The sequence below is a fragment of the Pelobates fuscus genome, chromosome 1 (genome assembly GCF_036172605.1).
Source record: "Pelobates fuscus isolate aPelFus1 chromosome 1, aPelFus1.pri, whole genome shotgun sequence".
Lineage (NCBI taxonomy): Eukaryota > Metazoa > Chordata > Amphibia > Anura > Pelobatidae > Pelobates > Pelobates fuscus.
The window spans coordinates 122,868,762-122,891,224 of record NC_086317.1 but is presented as its reverse complement, the minus strand read 5'-3'; the positions used below and the strand labels follow the sequence as shown (position 1 = coordinate 122,891,224).

At 42.4% G+C, this 22,463-nt stretch overlaps 1 protein-coding gene across 1 annotated transcript in view; it reads left to right on the top strand.

Annotated features, from left to right (window-relative positions):
- ADGRG2 (adhesion G protein-coupled receptor G2) overlaps positions 1–22,463 on the top strand; it is a 148,544-nt gene that overhangs the window by 3,288 nt on the left and 122,793 nt on the right. The window contains exon 2 of the mRNA XM_063444698.1: positions 14,531–14,634. Within this exon, the coding sequence (XP_063300768.1) occupies positions 14,531–14,634 (104 nt within the window). The remainder of the gene's footprint in view (positions 1–14,530; positions 14,635–22,463) is intronic.

Genomic DNA, 22,463 nt, shown 5'->3' with positions numbered 1-22,463 from the left:
CTGACCCAGCAAAGCTTAGCCCCACAAAACCACTACGACGCACAATCACAACAATAAATCCACAAGACCCGCAAACGGAGGTCCCCCCCAACTCAATCATGCCCGTGCACTAGCTGGCGAAATGACCAACCAAACTGACTGCTCTAAGCCGGCAGAGGGACAGCAATAGCACACTTAACGTACCACTGATGACTCACACATGAAATACAGCGAGAGACAGAGCGGACGCTCCAATCACACAGCCACTGAAGAGATGGGAGACCACGTACCACGTACCTACCACAAACTACAAAACCCACATAAACTCGGCGGACGCCAGGGCCAAGCCATCCCAGACACATAGCCTGACACCCCCACAGGCATAGGACATAAGACCCCCTTCCGGAAAGGGGACACACAACTCCCGGAGTCGACCCAGACCTACCAACTGGTCGGTCGAACAGTCGCACCACCGGGACACTTGTCCATTAACCTGTACACACTACGTAGCACCTAAGACAAAACAAGTCCACACAAACCCATTACAGAACCCAGACGTGATCACAACCGCACCACAAATACACCAACAAACACTCCCCCCACGCACCATCCTTCCCCCTTCCTCCCCCCCCCACCACCTTACCAAATCGTCTCCCCAGGCCGCCCGGGCGCTGTCGGCCCCGGGGCCGAACGGATTCACTCGGGAGGAACTAAGTATAGTCTCCTACAACGTGCACGGCTTGAACATCAGAGAGAAACGAACTAGGCTTCTGCGAGACCTGAAACATTACAAGGCATCAATAGCATTTCTCCAGGAAACACACTTCCAAGAAGGCAGAGCACCAGCCCTAAAGGACCGCAATTTCCAAACAGGATACTTCAGCAACAACCCCGATAGACGCACACAAGGAGTGTTCATTCTTTTCTCCAGGCACGTCCCTTACTCGGAGAAAGCCACCATCAGATGCAAACAAGGAAGGTATATCTTCACAAAAGGCACTATCCTGGACCAAACGTACACGTTCGCCAACGTGTACGCCCCTAACACGAAACAACACCACTACCTAAGACACGTTCTCAGCACCCTGATGAAATTCACAGAAGGCACTCTGATCATCGGAGGAGACCTGAACCTGACACTAAATCCAGACCAAGACTCCTCATCCACACACGGCACAACTCCACGCAACAGATACGCAAACACACTCCGCCTCCTTAATCACCACCAACTAGCGGACTGCTGGCGGGCATTACACCCATCGACCCGCGACTACACCTTCTATTCAACGACTCATTCAACGTACACAAGATTGGACTACTTTCTCACACCACACCAAAACCTGACCCTGCTCACCACCGCAGAGATCCTACCAATGACCTGGTCGGACCACTGCCCAATCCGCATACGGCTGAAATCACCGCTGTTTAGACCCAGACAGATGTCATGGAGACTGAATGAATCGATCCTCACTGACGTAACAGTGGTAGACAAGATCAGCCACTCCATCCAAGAATACTTTGAGGAAAACAAGACGGACAATGTGACGCCACTGACATGCTGGGAGGCACACAAGGCGGTAATACGCGGCCAAATCATCACGATGTGCGCAACACGCAAGAAGGTGGCGGTGCAAGAGGTTCTTGACCTCAGCCAGGAGATAGCGCACCTAGAGGCCAGGCACAAACGCACCCTAGATGCGACAACGTACAGGGACTTAGTATCCAAATGAGATCAACTCACCACACACCTCAACCGCTCGATCCAACGCTCCTACCAGCACTATAAACACATGATACACAAACACGGGGACAAGTGCGGGAGGTTGTTAGCAAACCTACCAAAACAACGCAAAACCCAACTTTACATCCCAAAAATCAAAGACGCACAACAGCGACTCAGGCACATGCCGGACCAGATTTCCACAGCGTTTCAAGCCTACTACCAAGACTTATACCACCTCCGCCGGGAGGCCCCAGGAGCACCACGACCCAGTAAAATCAATGACATCCGGAGATACCTAGCCGCGGCAAATGTGCCAGAAATAGAAGAGGCCGACGAGAAACACTGGAGACACCCATAACACCGGAGGAACTGGCACACACTATCAAAAGAGCGAAAACAGGCAGAGCACCGGGACTAGATGGCCTTCCCCTCCAGTACTACAAGACCTTTGCACAGGAAACTGTACCAAAACTCCTCATAGCCCTCAACTCCATCCACTAAGGAGCAATACCGACAACCCAATTCACTTCAGCAAACATTACCCTTCTTCCGAAGGAGCGAAAAGACCTGACACTATGCCCTAGCTACCGCCCGATCTCCGTGCTAAATACGGACCTCAAACTCCTGGCGAGTGTCCTCGCGACCCGACTGGCACCGCTACTGCCTGCAACTATCCACCAAGACCAAACGGGGTTCATCCCAGGCAGGGAGGTAAGGGACAACAGCATTAGAACCCTGAACATTATAGCACATGCCAGAACACAAAAGACCCCAGTGCTACTCCTGTCAACAGACGCGGAAAAAGCGTTCGACAGGGTAGACTAGGTCCTGATGTTCGAAACGCTCCAACACCTCGGCATAGGGGCAAAATACCTCACCTGGGTGGCGGCACTGTACACATGCCCAACGGCACAAATCAGGATCAACGGCGCGCTATCGGACCCGTTCCAGATACACAACGGAACCAGACAGGGCTGCCCGCTCTCGCCCATACTTTTTGCGCTGACGTTAAAACCCTTCCTCACCACGATCCGACACAATGCGGACATACAAGGACTAACAATTGGAAACACACACCATAAAATCCTGGCATACGCAGACGACCTCCTGTTCGTAGTCACGAGCCCGGTGACCTCCCTACAGGCCATACAGACGGAATCGAGCTATACGGCCACCTCTCGAACCTTCAAATCAACCACTCGAAGTCGGAGATCCTGAACCTGACCGTCAACCACACACTCAGACAAACGATCTGGCAACACCCATACCGCTGGTGCGACCAACGCATGAGATACCTAGGAGTCTGGCTCACACCAAACCCAGCAGATCTATACACGCACAACTACCTCCCGATACTGAAAACAGCAACAGAAGAACTACACAAATGGAACTCATACTATATCTTGTGGCTGGGAAGGGTGAATGCGGTTAAGATGACGCTACTACCCAAACTGCCATTTATATTCCAAACAGTACCGATACTTGCCCCGCAAACGTTCTTCTCGACACTAAAGACAGAAGTCCGCAGATTTATTTGGAAGGGCAGATCCCCATGCATAGCACACTCCTAACTGATCCTACCTAAACTCCGAGGGGGCTTGGGGCTGCCAGATTTTGAGAAATATTACCACGCTGCACACCTTACGAGAATTATCAGCATGTCGGTGTCTAGCGGCACCAAAACCGTGGACCCAATTGGAATCGTTTATGACCAACTGCGACCTCCGAACCCTACCATGGATCCCCAAAGCAGCGTACAGACACAAACACATTACCAATCCCTCTGTGGCGGCGACAATGCAAGTCTGGCACAGGCAGGGCACGAAACAAAACCTGACGACAGACCCGAGCCCACTCCTCCCTCTGAGGGGCAACACAGATTTCCCGGCAGGAGTACTCGGCCCATCCCCAGGAGCGATAGGACAGAAACCAATCCTCTGCATGAAAGACGTCCTCCAACACCCATTCGATATCCGCCCGCTGAACGAACTCTTCCCGAACCGACCACACACATTCATGCACACACTGGCGAGAGCGCAAATCGCACAATACGCCCGATCCATCCCTCAAAAAACATCCCTCCTGAGAGACCCAACGTCATTCGAACTCCTATGCACACAAGACAAGGAACCGCCACAAGCTATATTGCAGATTTACTCAGTCCTGATCGCAAGCAGATACTTACTAGCGCCCCCCTGCATCAGAAACTGTGAGGAAGACCTAGACGAACCCATGACCGAGGCAGAATGGGACAAAACCATCACCCTGATACAGAAAATGCCGGGTTCAGCGCGCCTACAGGAAAACTATTCGTACAAAATATTCACCAGATGGTACCTGATGCCGTCGGCGCTTCACGCAAGAAACCCAGAGATACGAGACACCTGCTAGAGATGCGAGGAGGAGGTGGGAACGTTCACACATATCTGGTGGTCCTGCTCCAGGATCCATCCTTACTGGGAGACGATCCGTAAAACGATACAGGAAATAACAGACGAACTACTGCCGAAGACCTCGGCCGCCTTCCTCCTACACCGAACCACCATGACAACACAGGCATACGCCAGATCCATTATCCTCAGACGGCTTAACGCAGTCAAGGCGACCATCCCCATATACTGGAAGCAGACCACCACACCCCCATTGAGACGCTGGGTGGGGGAGGTGGAAGCTACACGGAAATTCGAGGATCTGAAAGCTAATACCCCGACACAAAGGGACCGCTACATAAAACGTTGGCTCCACTGGATATGCCATACCACCTCAAACTCCTTTCAACACCACCACATAACACAGTAACCGCAGAAAGAGAGTAGGGGTTCGGGAGGCTGCGGGGCGCGACGGGCTGGGGCAGCAACGGGAGACAAGACATCCAACCCCCATCCCCTGCCCTCCCCCCCAGCCCTCTCCTACCCACAACACTCTCAAACAGACGACTACAGACACCAAAAAAGACCAAGCTACCATAAGGAGTGAAGACATCAAACGAACACGGCTACTCGCTACGGCGATCCCCACTAAGACATAGACAACCTAACACATCGAACAACCTACATGACCACGTCCGCAACACGCTAAAACAATGTCATAAACTACACAAAATGGATGCACACACAAACACACCCGTCCAACACACAGACCGAATATATGGCCGACATAGTTGAAGGGGCCAACACGTCGAGAAACACACCAAAGACCCAAGGACACAATACTAATAGAAAAACTAGACACCGCACCATCCGCCAGATCCCAGCAAACCCCGCAAAATCTACAGCAGTAAGCAAGACGAGAAGCCAAGACGAGCGGGACTACCACTGGGGCGGACAGAAAAAGTAACATATAGGAGATATGCCACACCCACCCACACTACACTCCCACATAAAGACCTACTACACAAAGCCATAAGTAAAAATCAAAGGCAACATCAACAATCCCAACAGACGCGATAAATAGTCGAAAACACTAGCACACGCAAAGCACACAGGGGCTAACTAGACACAACAAGCTCACGACAAGGTCCAAAAACGTACCTGTATGTCTACCACAACATTTACATAAAATAAACGTATACATCCAGACATACACAAACCGCAATGTATGACAGATAACTATGATGCATAAAGAATGCCAAACCTGCCTCTGCACAGGCAACCAATGGCTTATAACACTGTACCGAGAACCATGCCTCTGCGCAGGCACTTACACGCTACAAAAAAAAAAATGTTTGTTAACCAAGCTTATGACATGACTACAATAAAAATGTTTACAACAAAATAACTGAGCTGTAAAAAGGTAAGTTGGTAAATTTTATTTTCTGGTGCAGTTGCTTCATCAATTCCTGAAAATTCCTGGTTTATTGAGTAGACCTGCTTGAGGAGAACTGCAAATCCCTTCTCTTTAGTATTATCAAACCCATATAGAACAAATACTGTGTCTCGAATGGCTCTATAGCTGCTGCCAGGGCAGGGGACTTAATGTATGTTGCTTGAATTTTAGACTCTTATGGAGACGATTACATAATAGTATATGTATGGGAAGTGCTTCACTCCATAGGTATTTTAATTGACTACTTGCATATATACGTTACAGATGCAGGGAGATAACTAGTGCAAACATTTTCAGCTGTGTTTGTTCCCTGCCCATCTGATTTTATAAGTACACACATAAGAGTCCATTTACATGTATTCAAGTCAGAGGGACCGCTGGAAAGGGCGGACTGACCTATGGTACCCTTGCAACAGATTTCTGGAGAGAATAATTTTTCTGAGAACACAAATCTCAGTAGGCCAGGAGGTCTCACTAGTTACACCCTGGTGCAGATGTAAAACATTTGTTATTTTTGTTTATTTCTTGGTATTTCATAGTTATGCAGATTTTCTAATTTAATTTCCTCAGTGGATTTAATGTTTGCCTAGAATATTTAAAATGATTAATATAAGCATGTACACAGTAATATTAGAACACACTTTTCAATATATGAACATCACTGTCTTCTAGATGTATAGATATATTTAGGTGCATGACAACCATGGACAATGTGAATGATAAGGGTATATTTTTGTCCAATTTTTAAGACAGACTTATGAATGTTTAATTCCTGCTACGTTAGGAGTGCTTTCATATATAGCAATAGGTGTCTAATTTGGAAAAAGCCACAATCATCTTTATTAAGAACAGTAGGCAGATTTAGTTTCTACAGGAGAGACAACAAACAATTCAATAATAATTGATGTGCATTTTGTTATGATTGACTTTGAGCCAGAGTTTTGTTAACATGTTGCATATTTGCCAAACTAATTTATCCTATGTCTTATGTGAAGCTTTTTCTATTCAGAAAGGAATGTGTTTACCTTCTGTTAAGGTGACTATTTATCTTTAGAAATCCCTTTCTATAGTCTGAGTAAGAATCATACATTTCAGTGAATGACTACTATTCTTCTGTGTTCAAAATGATTTTTGCTAGGTTGGCAGAAGCCACAAATGTATGTGCCAGATGAGAATTATGGTCTTAAAAAAACTGAAGGGGAAAAAAACAGAATAAAAATAATACATGGGAAGGAGGGGGCCATGAAGGGATGGGAAAGTCATTCTGGAAATATATTCAAGGGGAAAATAGTCATAATTGTGTGTAGGATAGAGGTAAACCATAGCTGGAAGGGATCTATAGGAGGTGGGGCGATAGTGAGAGCAATGGATGATAAAATGAGGCAAGAGGCCTGAAAATAAATATATGATCTATTAGGGTCATAACCTGTAACATGGAATAAAACGTTGTGTAAAAATAGCTTGCCATTATTAAACCTACAGATATTTAGGTTGAAATCTGTAAAAAAAATATGCCTGTTTGTGCATAAAGGAACACTATAGCATTATGATTCCAATTGTGTATCTCTAACTCTGAAGTGCCCTAGTAACTGTTTAGGTGTCCACTCCCCCATCCCCGTGAGGTTTGCTTCCCATGCCCCATTGCTCTGTCCCCTGTGGGAAAGCATTGAAGACTAGTGAGCAGGCACCACCACCCTGCACTAATCATATGGTCTCTCTCTATGAGACCATCTGATAGAAATAGTGGAGTTTAACACCACTAGTTTGCAGAATTTCCTCTAGTGGCACAGTATGTCAGCCACTAGAGGCAGGTTAACTATGAAAAAAAAAAAATTGTCATTCTGACAGAAGAGCAATTATTTCAGCTGTAGAATTAAAACAGAGGACTTGGCATCCAAACCACTTAAATTTAATTCAAGTCTGGGTGCCTATCGTGTCTCTTAAAAGGTTACTACAAGCATCATAACTACTACAGCCTGCTGTAGTAGTTATGATGTCTGGGGTACCCTGGCCTTTGCCAATTTAGCAATGTTTTGCCCTTTTACCTAGGTACACACTGGGCTCATACATCTTCTGCTGGCACATTTCTGGGTTCTGTAGAAGCAGGATGCCGATCTAGATGGCATTCATTGGCCTACAGCATTAGCTGACTGCCCTCCTCCATTAAATAGCTCACTATACAAAAAAAAAGGCTCAAGGCTTGCTAATGACACCCCTATGGCACTGCTGGAAAAGTAGTTAAACCTCTGGCAGCTAAGATGGGAAGAGGGGTTTCGCCACCAGTGTGAGGGATGCTGTGATGCAGAGCAGGAACAACTTTTATAAGAGCTAGTGATTTAGCACTCAAAGCAGAAGGGAAACAGCTGTTAAAGCTCTATGCTGTGGGACAACTGCTTTTAATGGGGCCACACAGGGCCTTTTATGTCAGTCCCCATGCAAGGGGCACTCCCCCCGGGACTTGAGAGTAGACTACAGTTAAAACATCCACACAATTACATTGGCTCTCAGGTCCAGAACACTCCCATACAAAATAGGTTAATCCTTGCCCTGTGCCTGAGAGATAATTGAGTCAGGAACTGTACTAACTCAATTATCTCCAGGCACAAAAAAAAAACATTTTAGCAGTACCCCGAAAGTACCCCCAAGACCCATGGAAACCCCACAAAAATGACATCCCCTGATAGCCCCGATCTGGGTGACCAACATATCCAGAAACCACCCAGATCGGTTCAGGGGTTTCGGGATTTCCATGGAGGTCATATTTTGACCGACCGCACACAAGGCTCCTGTCCAAAAGAGTTCCATGAAATCAGGCTGTGCAGTCGGTCTCTTTTGGGAATACTCAATATAGTCAAAATACCAAACACAGTGGTTTGTGGGTAGGTTCAGTCTCTGTCTCTCGTTCGGGAGCTTGCTCCCCCCGAACGCCTTTCAATACCCATACGTTTACCAAACGTTGATGGAAGGGATGTTCTAGCTGTGTTTGTGCCGTTGAGTGTCCGATTTGGGTCCCATGCACTCGACGGCCAAACACCGCTCTGTGTATTTGCGGCTAAAGATGGCCGCCACCACGTGTTCGCATACCAAACGGCGACCACCCAGCCGACGGCTTAGAACATTTATTGCTTAGGAGTGTTAATGAGGTAACAGAGGTTAATGAGTGGCACACTCCGCATACGGCTGGTCTAGTTGTTCGGGAGTTTGTTCAGTGGGAAAATGAAACATACTGTAGTATTTATAATCAAGAGTAACCATTTAATTGCATGCGGAACACACTATTGTGGAGTTTCCAACTTTCATAGCGTCAATAAGTGTATATTTGACAGCAAGATAAAGAAATAACAAGGATTTTCTACTATAATCAGATCTATTTGTTGCCTTGATTTCTTATTAAGACCAAAGAGTGCACCTCCTCCAGATTTTTGTTGTGTCTCGATGGAGAGATACCAGTCATGCTATTTTTTATGTTTTCTACTGGGAGTGCTAAGCTACAATGCCATTTGTCTTTTTTTTTTCCAAGTACCTTGCAATTCATCATTGTGATTGTTTTTATTTTTTTAATTAGTGTCTTTCAGCTACAAAAACTGGAGTGACAGGTTTAGTAAAAATGTTTGTGCAAACTCAGTACAGTACTTTATTACAAATTGTCTATTTTTTCTTTTAGATTTAACTTACCAGCCTTTATGGCTTTAATTTGTTGTTGACATAACTACAATACCCATTTTCTCACAAAAGCATTTGTCTTGGTGACTTTGGCTGATAGAATATATAAATAAATAATCATATTTAAATTTTTTAGATGAATTTATTTTGACAAATTGAGATACTGCTTCTTCAATTATTCAACAGAGACTTTGGTTAAAATGCGAAATTTGCTTTGGCATCATAGCATAACGTTTGGAAACTTCTGGGCGTGCCAGATTTTACAAATTCGATGGCTTTGTCTCAAATTGGAATATATATCATATAAAAATGATTGGCTGTGGATTTTATAAAGGATAATTAGGAACAGCTTTCTTCGGCATTGAAAAAAGGCCGCCATTTTACAAATTTATGTTATGAGCAGAAGTAAACATGGCTACATAACCGAAAATAATACATTTACCTACTCAGAATACAGGTTATACAAAATGCAGCTTTTTGCAGAAAATGTATTGATCTACACAGAATTCCCAGTGCCCAAATACAAAAACAATTAAAAAAATCACTGTTTAGTACATATACCCCAATGACAGCATGCATGCACTGAGGCAAACAAATCAGGAAGTAACACTCTGATTGACAGCCATGGGGTTTAACAAAGTTAATCTATAAAAGTACTAACTTCTGTTGAAATCTGTACTTTTTGTAAAATAGAAAAGAGGACACACTTGTCACACATTAATCACTTCAGCAAACTATAGGGCTTTAGCGTAATGTCCCTTTGAATAACTAGTTCTGTTAAGTGTAAAATAATGATAATATTTTATCTAGTATACTACAAAACAAAAAGAAAGTGTCTCGATTCTCATATTCTTACAGTGAACTGCAATTATGGAATAACCTCACGGACACAATCAAATATTTTCCAGTCTAAAATCCCGTAAGAGATCTCTCTCAATATGTCTCATTACAGAATGCAATATACGTTTGTCCATCCTAGGCAAATAAATGTCTAAGCAGTCATATGAGAGACATCATGTATAATAGCAATGACAGTTAGAACGACAGATTCATTATATGGAATAATTCTTCCATAACCTTGGATGAAATATTGCTTTTCAATGTAACCATAATACTCATCAAATGTATCAGTTTAACTGTTGAATTTGATGATAGTATCTACTTTAGTGACTACTTATCTAAGATTCAGATATTCAAGATAATTACACTTGCAGGGTTAATCATAGTCAGGAATTCACCAGGGAATTGTATGTTTTATCACAAGGCCCATAGGATCCTGCTATGCTTTCACTCTTTCTTTTAATTCCCTCAGCAGCAAAAAGAGCATATAAATGAGAACAGAGAAAATTTAAAGCGACACTATAGTCACCAGAACAACTACAGCTTATAGCAGGCTTCCCCAAACTCCGGCCCTCCAGATGTTGCTGAACTACAACTCCCATGATTCTATGAATGAAATAGATAGGCTGAGAATCATGGGAGTTGTAGTTCAGCAACATCTGGAGGGCCAGAGTTTGGGGAAGCCTGGCTTATAGTATTTGTACTGGTGAATGTAATCATTCCCTTCATGCTTTTGCAGTAAACACTGTCTTTTCAGAGAAAATGCAGTGTTTACATTACAGCTTAGGAATACCTGCACTGGCCACTCCTCAGATGGCTACTAGAGATGCTTCCTGGGGTAGTGCTGCACAGTACTGTCATTCAGTGCAGGGCCGCCACCAGAAATTTTGGGGCCCCTAACTGAGCTCAGGGTCTGGGCCCCTGGGGGCCCGCCTCCAAAACCGCCCACAGAGACCGCCTCCAAATCCCGCCCACAGGAATACACACACAGACACAAACACATTTACTGATACAAAAGGACACATACACACACACACACACACTGATACATACTAACAGACACACATACTGATACGCATATAGGCATACATACTGACACACACATACTGAGACATACACACATATACAGACACACAGGCATACATAGTGACAGACACATACTAACATACATACAGATACACATGCATAAGGACATACAGACACATTCATACTGACATACAAACAGACATTCATACTGACATACACACATTCATAATTACATGCAGACATACATACACTGACATTCATACACACATAATGACATGCATACAGATAGACATACACGCATACAGACATGCATACAGACATGCATACAGACATGCATACAGACATGCATACAGACATTCATACAGACACTGACATCCATACATACATACACACATTCATAATGACATACAGACATACATTCATACTGGCATACATACATTCATACTGGCATACATACATTCATACTGGCATACATACATTCATACAGACAGATAGACAGACATACATACACACAATCATAATGACATGCAGACATACACACACTGACATTCATACACACATAATGACATGCATACAGATAGACATTCATACAGACATACACACACACAGACACACAAAGACAGACATACACACACAGACAGACATACACACACAGACAGACATACACACACAGACAGACATACACACAGACAGACAGACATACACACATAATGACATGCATACAGATAAGACATACAGACATACATTCATACAGACAGACAGACACACAAACAGACATACATACAGACAGACTCACAGACAGACATACAGACATACACACAGATACACAGACATACATTCACACAGCTCATTTTCCAGCCACCCTCCTTTTTCTTACCTTGTCTTTGCAGGAGGGTGGCTGGCTGGGGCTGATGGGACTGGCAGTCGGCTGGACAAAGACCTGAGTGCAGTTCGAACGTTGCTGTGCACTTTTTCTTTTTCATTCCATCTTCTTGTGACTCAGGTATGTTTGCACTATTCCAGTCCAATACCATTGCCGGGCGCGCGCTCCTCCCGCGCGGAGTGAGCTCCCAGCAGCACTTGCTGCGGCTGCTTTTTTTTTTTTTTAAAGGGGCCCGGTCGCGCTTTTACACGGCCACAGCGCTGACCGGGCCCCTGAAGATATGGGGCCCATCGGGTGGCCCTAAGTGCGTGGGCCACCCGATGGGCCCAATCAGCGTGCGGGCGCCGGTGCAACTGCACCGGCGGCAAATCCGCCACTACACGTGGGGCCCGGGCGGCCGGGCCCCCCAGGGCTGCCGGGCCCGTGACAATTGTCACGGTTGTCATGCCCTGATGGCGGCCCTGATTCAGTGTCTCCACCCTCTGCATGCAGACACTGAACTTTCCTCATAGAGATGCATTGATTCAATGCTTCTCTATGGGAGATGCTGATTGGCCAGGGCTGTGTTTTGCTTGTGCTGGTTCTGCCCCTGATCTGCCTCCTTGACAGTCTCAGCCAATCCTAGGGGAAAGCATTGTGATTGGCTCAGATAATCACTTCTGATGATAGCGGCAGATCAAACATTTTACAAGGGGGCACAAGGGGTGCTAGATGGTGGTTTTAACACTATAGAGTCATGAATACATGTTTGTGTTCCTGAACCTATAGTGTTCCTGTAATGAAGTAACCAATCTAGTAATTTTATCCAGTAACTAATCAGAGCAGTAAGTGTAGTATAAATAGCAACTCCTTTAATCTTATTGCTGCTCCCTTAGATAAGTACCTGAAACCCCTGACTCAGATGTGTTGCACACTGCATAATTATTTCCACCTTTTGCTGATTATATGTTGCCTTTCCCCTCTGCTCTCAGTATCTAATTTTTTTAAATCTTTTACTGTTTTTGTATTAGCTTTTACCCAATTCATACATTTTTATTATGCATTTTTTCCCACATTGATATATCTAAAACAGCTTGTAAAAGCTGCAGTTTCTCTTCTTTGCTGCCTTTGCAACCCTCCCTTTTAACCCTGCCTGGAGTTTCTGTGGCTGTCCAATCACAGACTTCCCAATGTAGCTCAATGATAAGTCTTTGCAAGGCAGGTGCTCTGAGCAATAGCTGCCTCCTTAGTTTAGCGCCACTGAGCAAACCAGTTGTCTGTTTGAAAGTCAGGGTAACAAGGTTCATTTATAAAAGGGACAATTTTTATTGAAATCTTCACTTTTCCCAAAATGAAAAAAAGAGGACAAGCTCTTCATACATAGCTTTACAGCAAGCTAACATGCTTTAGGGGTTCTGGGATGTCCCTTTAAGAGGAGAATTTCAGATGCCAGGTTTTGTTCTTCCTTTGTTTTTTTTGTTTTTTGAGTGAGCAAGTGCACCCATTAACTCCTCATGCTGCTGAGCAGCCATCAAAACTGGAATAAATCAGCTAGGTTGCCAGCTCTGCTGCTTTGGCCTTGAAATTGTAATTCCCATTGTGAACTACATACAATTCACAGTTTAGTAAATGACCCTTAAAAAGTTTCTAGCCACACAGACAGAATCAATCAGAAATGTGGTGTGCACGCCAAATGTAATAAAGAATCAGCTTCCTTGACCAAGACTGTTTCCGAACAGTTTATAACTTATCTAAGCCAGTAGCAGCACTACTTTACAACTATATTTTGTTCAATTGCATATTTTATACAAATTTCAAAGTGTTACTTTTTTTGTTCGGGCGTTTCTCAAAAATTCCAGAATAATGTTTTTACAAGCCTTTAAATGTAATTAGCAAATAGTGCCTGAGGAAAACAGGATAATACCGTAATAACATTGCATGCACGTGTAAGATATATCCTGAATGCCTATATGTGTTAAAGGAACACTCCAAACACCATCACCACTACAATTCACTGGTTTTACTTTTTTTTTACTGGGCACTGTTGTCACCTCATCCCAACCTACAAATTAGCTAGCCCTGGAAGGCTTAACTCAGGAGAGCTAATGGAACTTAGGAACTTCTGGCTCTCTTGCGTTAGCATTGGAGGTGGGGACCAGAGCCCTCAATTCAAAACCGGTGGACATTTCTCCACAGGAAAATTCAGTACACGATTTGAATTGAAATGTTACTTTAAGTTAATTACAATTATTTAATATTGCATCCAACCATAAGTTCGTGTTAATGCTAGCTGACTGTTTTCTGATCTTTCTGTTTAAACCAGCTTTAGACCAATTTGTATGCAGTTGGTCTCAAGTTGAGCTTTGGAAGATAGACCTAATGCAACAATCCAGTAATGTGCCTTTGCACTTTTCAAGAGAACAAGTGATTCTTTCAAGAGTATTTCTTTATTAAAAAGAATACAAATATAAATATGTACCATGTATTATTATGGTAAAAACGTGAGGTAAATAGTTGTAAAAAAAAAGGTCATTGTAATATTATGCATGTGATTTCAATAATATTACACTAATTTACAGCATGTTTACAATAATATATCATGTATTTTTCAGGATGCTGCCCAGCGATCACAAGTCCGTTAGAAGAGGCAGTACCAACCACTTTTCTGCTTGGCTATTATACGTATTAATTTGTGTCCAGGTCATGCCGTGTATAGGTAAGACACAGGAATCAGATTTATTTGTATTTTATTTATGCAGTTCCATGAATATCAAGTTATACCGGATAGATACATATACAATACATATATAATATTGTATATTAATAAAATGCATATCTGTATATTAATAGACTTTATACCTGTTAATAGAATGCATATCTGTGTATTAATAGAATATATATCTGTATATTAATAGACTGTGTACCTGTATATTAATAGAATATATACCTGTATATTAATAAACTGTGTACCTGTATATTAATAGAATATATACCTGTATATTAATAGACTTTATACCTGTTAATAGAATGCATATCTGTGTATTAATAGAATGCATACCTGTATATTAATATAATGTATATCTGTATATTAATAGACTGTGTACCTGTATATTAATATAATATATACCTGTATATTAATATAATGTATACCTGTATATTAATAGACTGTATACCTGTATATTAATTGGTTATTTACTGAATCTTGATGGATTGAGAATTGTTCATAAATGCTCATTTTTCTAATGATCATATCATATCATATCTAATGATCATATCTGGTATCTGAGCCAAAGAAAGGCCTTGGTCCTTCAGAGCATTGGCATGTCAAAACCCCAAATTGGACCCATTTTAAGTTCAGGTCAACATTGACAAACTCTGCTCACACCTGCCAGAGGTATTTGATGATATGTTGGAGATATTTGGTGAAACACAAGATATGCTTTCTATTCAGTCTGTATAGCATGCACAGATATGAACAGAGGTAATACAATCTTTTGTTGTTGTTGTTGTTGTTGGAGGATTGATTTTTTGTTTACAATATCAGGGGCCGATCGAGGGACAAGTAGTCTCCCTTACAAGCTCGGTACATTTAGGGCAATCATTTTCATAAGAACGCTATATCGTCTTCTGCCTCCCACTCCCACAAGCTTTAATGAGGGAGCATGTGGCATCCCCACGCATTTCACCACAAGGAAGATGGATTATACAACTGTGTATGCAGGGGTGATGTGGCTCCCAATTGAGAGAGTTAAGGTAAGGTTAGGATAGCGATGTTTGCATTAGGGTTAAATATTCACTGATTTATTCAAGCAATTCAGACATATAATTTTAAGTTAGCTGCTATGCCAGTGCGCTCTGGTGTTGGTGGGTCTTAAAATCATTTTTATACAGGAATTAATCTTCTAAACCTTGACCACTTACACTAGATCAAAGTCCTCATTGCTTTGCATAATCACTGAAGATTTCCTTCCATTTCTCTGTCTCTCAAGATTTAATAGGGCGCCTGCATACATGGGAAAAGGTGTCTTACCTAGAAGCCTAGTAAATCGTCAACTATAACAAGCAAGGCAGAAAGAACCACACTTAAAATGAACATTTGAATTTGGAATATTTCAGTGTTACATAGTGCACAAGGAGATTGGTACACATAAACATCATAGGTGCTATAATCATTTGAAATGCTATGTATACACATCTTTCTCCAGTCAGTAATATAAACATTTAGTTACACCATTATCTTATCACGTTCACTGCACTAAAGTACCCCATTTTGGCCTGTTCCGTAACTAATCAAATCATTCAGTTAAAAACAGGTTACAACTGTTACACCCATACAGTTCATTTCTTCCTCAAACCTTTCTCAACTCTTTTGCGGTAGCATTAATTCATATCCCGTTCTTTTATCAATATTCTGACTTAATACATAACAACTTCCATGGTTAGCTTTTTCGGTTTTCTACAATGCCATTTTACATCTCCCAAGAAACTTTTTTCCTCACACTTAAAACCTAGAGGTGTGATCACTATCACTGAACTATAGTGAAACAAAAACAAATAACATTCTTAAAGGACCACTGTAGGCGCCCAGGCCACTTCAGCTCAATTAAGTGGTCTGGGTGCCAGGTCCCCCTAGTTTTAACCCTGCAGCTGAAAACATAGCAGTTTCTGATAAACTGCTATGTTTACACTGCAGGGTTAATCCAGCCTCTAGTAGCTGTCTCCCTGGGATTTACACTGAGTAAATCGCACTTATTTGATGCTGGACATCCTCAGGGACCTCCTGCATCAAAAAAGATACCCATAGGAAAGCATTGAGTAATGATTTCCTATAGACGGGTTTGAATGCGCGCGCCTCTGGCCGCGCACGCGCATTCGACTCCACTCGGGAGCTGATGTCGATGGAGGAGGAAAGGTCACCAGTGCCAAAGTAGCCCACTGCTGGATTAAGGTAAGGAAATAAATGGTGTTCCTTTAATTAACCATTTATTCGCCACTGTTTAGGAGACTAGGGCTCTATAGCGTTAGGAATACACATTTGTATTCCTAACGCTATCGTGTTACTTTAAGGTTAAAATAGTCAATCTGTGACTATAGCAGAGTTGAAGAATGTTTCCAAATCAACTCTATGGGCTAAATATTTAAATTCAAAATTCAGTCTAGGTTGTAAGCTCATTCGAGCAGGATCCTCATCAACCTATGGTTCCTGTATAATTTGCAGTAGTTTGTCCCCCACTTCATCGTTATTATTATTATTTATAAAGCGGCAACAGATTCCGCAGTGCTCTTCAATGAGTGGACTGACAGACACATAGTTGAAACCAGACAAAACAGACGCACAGAAACAGTGGGGTTGAGGGCCCTGCTCAATGAGCTTACATGCTATAGAATGTAATATTGTAAAGCGTTGTAGAATAAGTTGGTGCTATATAAATACTACTTCTACTAATAATATTAATAATAAATAGCTGACTATGATGTAGTGATTAGTGAATATACCTTTAGATAAAAAATATCACCAGTAAAACACATAATTGAGACTATAAAGGAATGTACATATCTTGGTAAAAAAAAAAAAAAAAAAAACACAGCTCCTTCAAAGGATTTTAAAAGTTTTAGGTGTGACTCATGACTTTATCACAATTTACTTGAACTTTGGTCAGTTCATTCTGTTACCTTCTGTGAAAGCACCTCACACTTCCTGTTCAATTGCAACACCATAAATTCACTGGTAAGTTTACGAAGACAATATCTTTGCTTTGAGTAAATTCTGCTATTCTATAAGAATAAACAGAAAGCTGTACCTATAAGGAATGTGTCTTCCTGCGTCACTGTTTTTTTTTAAAAAAAAACTTTTTCTTTTCTTCTATAGTTTTGCTTCCTAAGGTGTGCACAGTTGTGGTTACTGTTGTCTAAACATCAGTTCTGACGTTGGGAAAAAAAACACAGAAAAATCAACTTATTAATAATAAAATCTTTGAATGAAGAATGATATACATAAAAGTGGCAAATTGGGCTAGTGCAATATAGCATGTTGTGCTTATACAAAGCTATACAATGCAAACATAAAAATGTAAAACACTAAGGACTGCACATGGTCAATTGACCTTGTGCACTGCGACGAGGTTTGAAGGCTAATAGCGTTGTGTGCTTCGCACGTTCGCTCATGGTCACGAGGGCATCGACTTTGGCGCCAGAAGTGATGCCCTCGTGGTCAGCCGTCATTCTAAGTATCTGTTAATCTAAGTATTCGTGCAGTCAGCGTTCTGTTTGGGTGGGAAAACCTACATTATAAGCTGTTCTGAAGTTACTGTTTGGCGCTAGCGGAATCAAAAGCAAACTGGGCGCCTGAGATTTTGGACTGCAGCTGTTTCCCTTGCCTCCCCCCTTACATCAGTTTTGTTGCTGTGATCTGTCCACCGCTCTCTTACACACTGACTAGAGTATGGAGCATTTATTGGATGAAGTAAAGAGGAGGGCATTCAGCAATGGAGGTGCTAAATGGTTAAAGGACCACTATAGTGCCAGGAAAACAAACTCGTTTTCCTGGCTCTATAGGGTCTTTGGGTCCCCCCACACTCTGGGTCCCCCTCCCACCGGGCTGAAGTGGGAGGAAGGGGTTAATCACTTACCTTTCTCCAGCGCCAGACTCCTTTGGCGCTTGGGACTCTCCTCCCTCTTCCGACGCCATCCGCTGAATGTGCATGCGCGCGCATTCAATAAGTACATAGGAAAGCATTTCTCAATGTTTTCCTATGGACGTCCGCGTCTTCTCACTGTGATTTTCACAGTGAGAAGCGCGGAAGCGCCTCTAGCGGCTGTCAATGAGACAGCCACTAGAGGCTGGATTAACCCTAGTGTAAACATAGCAGTTTCTCTGAAACTGCAGGGTTAACACTAGAGGGACCTGGCACCCAGACCACTTCATTGAGCTCAAGTGGTCTGGGTGCCTATAGTGGTCCTTTCATGCAGTGTCTAATGACTGCACCTTCCTGTTAAAAAGAATCACTGTATCAGGAACGTCCAGCTGTAAATAATATGGAACATGAAAAGCAGGAGGCTGCAAAAGGATATGACTCTGAGGAAGTGCCCCATGTGTCTGTCATGCCTAATGACATGGGAATATCTCTAAGGGAGAAAAAGAGTTTGCAGACCAAGAAGAATTTACTCTCCATCATCAATCAGAGGGAGCAAGAAATCAAGAGAGATCCAGAAAAGGGAAGAAAAAATCTGTCTGCTTTCTGAAGTGGAGAAAGTGCCGGTGACAGGAGTCGATGAATAAGCCAGTATTTCTGGTACAGTTTCAGCAGTAGGAACTGACAATCTACCAGGTGAGGGCCTCCCTTGGGTTAGCCAACAGGCTAAACTAGGGGAGGTTTTAGGGTCCCTATTACAAGTCATTCAGGGTATGGTTGGTAATCCAGCCCAGGCTTACACATTTAGTTAAATTATCTGACAAAAATAATACGCTTGTTAATGAAACCTAAAGAAGCATTGGCCTGAGAATCCTTACCATTGGGTTTTCACTTGTCCAACTCGATTACAAGGAAAATATGGAATGAATGTATTGGTATTTTATCGTTATTGTCGGCTTCAAATGGATTTTTATTGAAGCAAGATAGAGAGGAAGATAGAAAAAGGTCAGTTCCCAAGTTCTTTAACAACTGGCTTCAAGCCTTTTGTATTTTTGCTAGTGTGTATTGTGAACGTCATCATGACAATGCTAGTGGGCTTTTTCATTCTTGGAGTCAATTTTAGAGGCATACAAAACTTTTGGAGGATTGTCCTGGTATAATTATAATGAAACATTTAGGCGAAAAATAATCTGTTCACAAGAATTTAAAATGACGAATGAAGGATGTCGTTCTTGGGTTAGTATTATGTTACCAAGCAGATTTAATGAGGCACAGTGTAAATGGACCAATTCATGTAAATTCAGACATGAATGTTTAAATTGTGCTTGGAACCACCCCTCCTTTCGATGTTTTAAGAGAATGGGTACCACGGGCAGGGAGCAGATGTCAAAAGGCCAGGACTCCATTGAAAATACAAAATCTGCTCCCTTATTTAAATTACTACCCAAACCGACACATAGCTCAGTTAATTGAAGACCGTCTGTCATTTGGCTTTACAATTCCCGTTTGCAGTTCACCAATAAACCCCTCACCCCCCCCCCCCTTTTTTTTTGATCCACGTTCAAGACAAGTAACTTTCTTTTTTGTTTTGAATGAGGATATTTTGTTCCATTTCATGTCAAATAGGGGTTAAACCCAGACACCAATCTTTACAAATTTCAATTTCGTAAGGTTCTCCCATTAACATGTAGACAAATAGGGATTGTGGTAAAGATGATCACATCACATTCCCTCCATACAGGTGCAGCAACTGAAGCACTGTAAGAAGGTTTGTCAGTCGAATCACTTAAAAAAGTGGGTCATTGATCTTCTAACAGATTTAAAATGTATGTGCGGCCTCAGGTGTTGTAAGTTACATAGGACACAAGGTCACACATTTAGGCTGGAAGAAAGGAGATTTCATCCAAGGCAAAGAAAAGTTTTTTTTACAGTAAGAGCAATAATGATATGGAATTCTCTGCCTGAAGAGGTGGTTTTGTCAGAGTCATTACAGATGTTTAAACTGCAATTGGATAAATACTTGCAAAAAACACAACATACAGGGATATAATTTCTAATTAGTGGGGTAATAGCTGCTTGATCCAAGGAGACTTCTGACTGCCATTTTGCCTTCTTTTGGAAAACATACGTGAGGAAGGCTGAACTTGATGGATGCAAGTCTCTTTTCAGCTATGTAACTATGTAAGTTGTATATTTACTGTCTCTCTTTTCATGTTGTGTGGATTGTAGGCCATTTGTTTATCCACTGGGCACATAGTAGAGCTGTGGAGAGAAGTTATGGAGAAAATTTAAACTATGATGAAAAGACTGTGTTATTATTTTGGGTTGGTGTCAGAGGTTTAAGAAAGGAGTGCATAATTGACAGATTGCAAAGTTGTAGTTCTCAGTTACCTTGGCCGAATGTTATAGTGCTGCATTATGGGAGTAATGATATTGGTTGATTCAAGTCTGTAGTTTTAATTTATTCGTTTCAAGAAGATGTATGGCAGGTGAAACAGATGTTTTCTGATGTGCTAATTATTTGGTCTGACAAGGTTAGTGTGGTTGCGCAATGCAAATCTTAAGCCGTTACAGAGAATTAGGCACAAGCTACATAAAAACATGGAGAAATGTATGGCATCAATTGATGGTTTTACGTTTTGCCATGTTGACATTGAGGGGCAGTGCGATGGTTTATATATTAGTGATGGTGTTCATCTTTGTAATGTTGGTCTGGGTATTTTTAACAATGATTTGCAAAATATGATTGATAAAGCCGTGGTCGGGTGGGGTGGGCTGCAGCATTAGTTGAAGGCTGCAGCGATAGGGTTTAAGATCATCTGTCTATTTAGAGGGGGGAGGACTATATGGTATTGGTTATGGATATGTTTAAAGGACCACTCTAGGCACCCAGACCACTTCAGCTTAATGAAGTGGTTTGGGTGCCAGGTCCCTCTAGGATTAACCCTTTTTTTTAATAAACATAGCAGTTTCAGAGAAACTGCTATGTTTATACTGAGGGTTAATCCAGCCTCCAGAGCCTCTAGTGGCTGTCTCATTGACAGCCGCTAGAGGCGCTTGCGTGCTTCTCACTGTTAAAATCACAGTGAGAAGACGCCAGCATCCATAGGAAAGCATTGTAAATGTTTTCCTATGCGACTGGCTGAATGCGCGCGCGGCTCCTGCCGCGCATGCGCATTCAGCCGATGACATCGCGAGGAAGGAGGAGAGGAGGAGGAAAGATCCCCGCCCGGCGCTGGAGAAAGGTAAGTGTTTAACCCCTTCCTCTCTCCAGAGCCCGGCGGGAGGGGGTCCCTAAGGGTGGGGGCAGCCTCAGGGCACTATAGTGCCAGGAAAACGAGTATGTTTTCCTGGCACTATAGTGGTCCTTTAAGTTCTGGTTATTTAGGGCAGTGTTCCCCAACCCAGTCCTCAGGGACCACCAACAGTCCAGGTTTTGTCAGCATCTCCATTGGAATAAAACAGGGACATACATAAATCCTGGAGTGTTGGTGGTCCCTGAGGACTGGGTTGGGGAACACTGATTTAGGGCATAAGTCATATTTAGTCATAAGTTAAATCTCTGGGTGGTTTTGAGACCGGATATTTTTGGTTACAAGTTATCTGCTTTTCAAAGTGAGTTAAGTTATTGATACAACGTGTTTATAAACTAAATAAAATACCACGGCACTTTCTTCCACATATCTGTCTCAGTGTGTTTATTACAGTTATACTTTTATGTGGTTTGTTATGTATATGGTTTATTTCTAACACCTGTAGTGCACATGGGCTAGTATTGTACAACACATAAGCATTAGTGAAATATAATACATGTTAGTACAATATAACACTGTGTTATATAACACATTAGGCTACTTCAATATAACATAGTTGATCAGTGTGATATATCTGTCACGGACAAGCATAATACCCC